The sequence below is a fragment of the Ursus arctos genome, unplaced genomic scaffold, assembly GCF_023065955.2.
Source record: "Ursus arctos isolate Adak ecotype North America unplaced genomic scaffold, UrsArc2.0 scaffold_8, whole genome shotgun sequence".
In the NCBI taxonomy this organism is placed as follows: Eukaryota; Metazoa; Chordata; class Mammalia; order Carnivora; family Ursidae; genus Ursus; species Ursus arctos.
Genome location: NW_026623100.1, coordinates 55,457,619 through 55,463,018, shown reverse-complemented (window position 1 = coordinate 55,463,018; position 5,400 = coordinate 55,457,619). Strand labels below are relative to the sequence as shown.

The following is a 5,400-nucleotide window of genomic DNA, read 5'->3' as shown; positions in this document are numbered from 1 at the left end:
CAGAAGGCACAGAGCAACACTCTTCCAGGTTCTTTTATCAGCTCCCAGCCAGAAGTGAGCCCAGAGTATTCCTCTAGCAGAAAAGTCCCCTTATGGGAATATTAAGAACAAGGACTTGGGGGGCGGGGAGTAGGGAGAGGTTGGTAAAATAATACAAATTTTCAGTTATAAGATGAATAAGGTCTGAGGATCTAATATATAACATGGCGACTGTAGTTGATAATACTGTATTGTATAATTGAAATTTTCTGAGAGTAGAAAAATGTTCTCATCCCCCCCAAACCATCATATTATATATTTTAAATAACTTACAGTTTTGTCAATTTTATCTCAATAAAACTTGGGGGGGAGGGGAAGAATAGGGAGTGTGTCAACTATATTCAAATAAAAAAAATTATTTTAAAGGGAATAAGCCTTCCCCCATCAACATTTCTGAAAATGTGAATTATTGATGAAAGAACTTTTTGTTTATAAAGGATTTACTTCACATGTTTTCTATGCATTACAAATGATTTGAACTTTTCAGAAATACCTCTTAGGTAAATAAAATTATCTTTCTCCTCCTCCCCCTTTGTCTGGAATAGGTGAGACTACCCTAATGCTGCACCCTCACTATTAGCTTGTCGGCCTCCGTCGTAACAGCGACACCTCAGGCTGTAGAAGAAGGGAGCCCAGTCGGGAGAGCAGGAGCTACCCTCATTGCGGCTGCATCACTCCCCTTCAGATATTGCCCGTCTCTAAAGTAGGGAAGCAAATATGTCATTGACTCTAAGTAAAAGAGAACACGATAAGGGGAATAACTTTACATCATTTACTCTAAGTAAGGCAGAAAGTGATGAGGACAAGTTTGAAGACGCCTATGAAGTTATCCCTGCGGCAACAACAATGAATCTAACATCTTCCCTGGAAGAATGCACAACGGGATTGTATTTATTTCTAAATAACAGATTCTCAGAGGCCATAGACCTCATTCATCCGTGGTCGAAAAACAGCATATACCATGCTCTAATTTATAATATCCTAATGGTTGTCAAGGCCATCTTGACTTTTGATCCACTGGACCTACAGATTGGAATGACTGCCACAAAGGAAGCTTTGAAAACCTGTAACAGTTTCCGAAGAAAATCTAGGATGACCAGTTTTTCTCATCTAGTGAGTAAACAGGGAATAAAGGCTATCAAAGAAGAGGAACTGCATGCAGAAGTCTGCTATGCTGAGTGTCTGATTCTGAAATCCACTGTAACATTTATACAGGATGACAGTACGTTTGGTTTTCTTAAAAGCGCAATCAACATCGGGTTAAGTTATCAAATATACAAAGACTGTCAACAAGTATTAACACAGATACCTCACAACCAGAGCAAAACCTACCGACACCTGGTTGGAGGAGTAAAATTTGGACTTGGAGCGTTCAATCTGATATTATCGCTTGTGCCACCAAAGACCCTTAAACTACTCAATATTGTTGGATATTCCGGTGATAAAGAGGTGGGCTTGGCTTTGCTTTATGAGAGTGCATCTGAATCCCATATAAATAATATCTTAAGTGTTTTGACTCTCCTCTTTTATTACAGTTATATCTATGTAGCTGTTGGTGTTGAAAAGGGTCACGATGCTGCTGTAGAGGACCTCTTCCTAATCTATCTCCAGAAATTTCCCAACTGTGTCGTACTTAAATTTTTTCATGCACGTTTTAGTATGCTGAAAGGAAATTTTGAAAATGCACAGTTAGTATTAGAGGAGTGCATTTTCATTCAAAATGAGTGGAAGCAGGTTCAGCACCTCTGTTACTGGGAACTCATGTGGTGCCACATTTTTCTGCGGAATTGGAGGCAGGCTCACCGCTATGCCGATCTACTGTATCAGCACAGCAGGTGGTCCAAGGCAATATACGTGTACAGTAAAGCTATGCTACTCGCCTTGCTTCCTTCGGATTCTGTCAGATCAGGGAGCGAGGACATAACCTCTCTCTTCTTAAAAGTGGAGAGCCTGAGAATCAAAATCCTGGGGACTTCCGTGCCAATAGAAAAGTTCGTTGCCGAGAAGGGTCAGCGCTACGGCACTACTACAGGCTGGTTCACGGCACAGCCCATTCTGGAATTCCTTTACGCCTGGAGCGGTTTCCGAGTCATGAGCAAAAAACTAGACCTTATTTCAAGCTGGCTATCAATAATTAACAGAGGACAAGACCTTTTACGAGAAAATCCAAATAAGGAGTATGGCGCAGATGACATCAGTTTGTTAAATTTACTGAAAGGTCTCTGCCTGAAACACTTGGGCAGATATTCCACAGCTGAGCATTACTTTAATCGGGTCATTCACAAGGAGAAACTGTTAAAATACGACCACTACTTGGTGCCGTACACTTACTACGAACTAGGAATTCTTCACTATCTAAAAGGAGATTATGACAGCGCCACAAAAAACCTAGACAACATAAAAAACTACAAAGACTATTCCATGGAAGCCCGACTACAGTTTAGGGTTCACATAGCTCTTGAACAAATAGCTAAAGAAAAGTGATGGTTTTGACACAAAGTGTGGTTTTGTTTATTATGAGTGAAGTATCTGCAATCGGCCAGGTAACTGACAGTTAGAAAAATCATTTCTTTGTGGAAGAAATCCAAGAAGAGGCAGCTGCTAAGAATCCGATCGGTAACAAGTAAGAAAGGAATTGGCCATTACTTTTCCCTCTTTCCTTCTCCTTACCTATAAAATGGAATGTCTTAGACTGGCAAATGGAGTGGTGCACATTCTTGAAAAAGAAAAGACAAATGATGTACAATTGAGCCTTGAACAACATGGAGATTATGGGTGCTGACCCCCACGCAGTCAAAAATCTGTGTATAACTTTTGACTCCCCCAAAACTTAACCACGAATAGCCTACCATTGACCAGAAGCCTTATCACTAACAGTCGATTAACATATATTTTGTATGTTCCATGTATTACATACTGTGTTCTTATATACAATAAAGGAAGCTAGAGAAAAAACGTCACTAAGAAAATCATAAGATACGTTTACAGGACCGTATTGTAGCAAAAAAAAAATCCACGTATAAGTGAATCTGCACAGTTCAAACCCATGTTGTTCAAAGGTCAACTGTATATTACGAAATATACTCTCTTATATGTTACGAATTTTTCAGTTATGTTAGACAACATTTTCAAAAACTCAAAAAATATTTTTTAACATCTCACTCGATAATGTATACAACTTGCAAATAAAATAGGAAAAGTAGCCATACCGGGAATCCCAGTGCCCTATAAATGTTTTTACTGTTAAAAAAAGAAAGAAAACCTTTAAGGTCTTACTGACATTTCAAAATAATGATGCACCGAACAGCACAAACTCTGAATGTTTTTCCCTCTTACATAGTAATTTTTATTTCAATTTTTTATATCAGAGAAGATATTTTCCTCCCTATTTTCCCTTTTACCTGTAGTTTATTTTACCTTTTTTACTAGGAAGCTCAACTATGGGTCTATAATTTGTCACAGGGTAGAGAAGAAAAAGCTCCCCCCCCCCTCCCCTTCACACACATACAGAGACAAACCCTTTGAAGATAATTGGAGGAAGCTGGGAGGATAGATTTACTGGGTAGGAAAAAACAGGTTAGGCTTATGGAGAGAGACTTGAGTTACTGCTGGGCCCTCCCTTAGTTACCCTCCCTAAGGTGTAAGGAGCTACAACATAATTAAACGCTGCATTTATCCAGTTGCCATTGTCAGTGGGCTAATCTGAGAGTAAATAGCAGCTGTAGGCGTGGGGTATTGCTTTACCTGCCTTGGGGGTAAAATCAGTACCTAGACCATTTAATTTCCAGACCATTAAATCTGGCTGAGTGTATCCTCCCTTGGAAAGTCACCCTTGGAAACAGACCTTGCTGGGGAAGTCTGGTTTGCTAAAACACATGAGTGAAACATTATTTTTAATGCTTTGGGCGTCTAAGCAATCAACTGGAGCACAACGAGGAGCTAGTATTTCGGATTTAAAAACGCTTACTTTGAAAAGTATGTTCCTCATTAACTAAAAATTGACTTTTAGGTGAACAACTGTGCTTCAGTTTTCCTCCATTATTTAATTAGTGCGATATCGTGGTTAAGAGGGCAGGCTCTGGTCCGGTAGCCCGGATTAGTATCCTTGCTCTGGCCCTAGGTAGCCACGTGCTCTGTGCCTCAGTGTCCCTGGCTATAAAGCAGGGTTGGGGTGCTTGGGTGGCTCAGTCATTAAGGGTCTGCCTTTGGCTCAGGGCGTGATCCCGGCGTTGTGGGATCGAGCCCCACATCAGGCTCCTCTGCTGGGAGCCTGCTTCTTCCTCTCCCACTCCCCCTGCTTGTGTTCCCTCTCTCGTTGGCTGTCTCTCTCTCTGTCAAATAAATAAATAAAATCTTTGAAAAAAAAGCAGGGTTAATAGTTCCTCTTTCCTGTTTTTTCTGTGTTAATTAATATTTGAGTTAATACACATATGCTATTCTTATTGCTACTATTACCAGTAGTACTAAGAAGAATATTGTTACTCAGTGCAGAGGATTTAAATTACTTTCTTAGAAAAAGCAAAGGTGCCTTTGTTACTGCTTTGCCAATCTGAAATTAGACCTGTTAATTTGCTTTTTCTATTCTTTGTTTATCTTGGTCACTGATGAAATAAGTAACTCTCTGCCTAAATTATGGTTTTGTGTTTTGTCCTAGCTTCTTCCAATTAATTGGTTAAATAAACATGTTGAATGCCTACTATTTGCAGCCACTGAACAGGGTATTGAGGATATAAAGATAAAGCATGTTCTCTCTCCTGAGGGCTTTATTAGGGGGACAAGTTAGAAGAGGATTTTGTTGGGGTGGAAACACTTAAAACGGGTGAGAGTTTGTCTCAAACACAAGGAATCTGAAGATAGGTAGCTCAGTTCTGGTATGACTCTTATTTTTCTGCGTGGCACGCCAGCCTTCTCGTGCATGTCTCCTCACACAGTTGGAAGAGGCCACCTCATCTCCGGGCCTTACGTCCAAGCCAGGCAGGCTGGAGGAGGAATGCTTACGGAAGAAAAAAGGCTTTCTCCCTCTTAGGAGGCTTTGCCTTGTTTCAGAAGGGACAGCCTTCCTGGGGATTTCCATGTAGATCTCACTGGCCGGGAACATTCATTTGGCCACTTCTACCTGCAGGGGAAGCTGAAGATTGAATGGTAGCTTTCCAGCCTCATTAGGAGGCTGTGCGAAAGGACTGTTAAATGATCCAACCTACAGTAACTGCCTCAACACATATGTAAATAACAAGACGCTACAAAATGGAACAGGAAGGGCACTGTTGAAAAAGGAGCAAGGCAACAGTGAGACCAAGGAATCGCCTGCAGAAGACTCTGTGGGGTTCCAACAGGAAATCTTGCTGTTGGCATTTCCTTGGT

At 40.7% G+C, this 5,400-nt stretch overlaps 1 protein-coding gene across 1 annotated transcript; it reads left to right on the top strand.

Annotated features, from left to right (window-relative positions):
• Window positions 1-539: 539 nt before the first annotated feature.
• LOC113241549 (tetratricopeptide repeat protein 39B-like) lies at window positions 540-4,405 on the top strand. Its single transcript, XM_026479253.4, has one exon. It carries the CDS (start codon window positions 757-759, stop codon window positions 2,521-2,523), a length of 1,767 nt encoding a protein of 588 aa, XP_026335038.1. The 5' UTR covers window positions 540-756; the 3' UTR covers window positions 2,524-4,405.
• The last annotated feature ends 995 nt before the right edge of the window (window positions 4,406-5,400 follow it).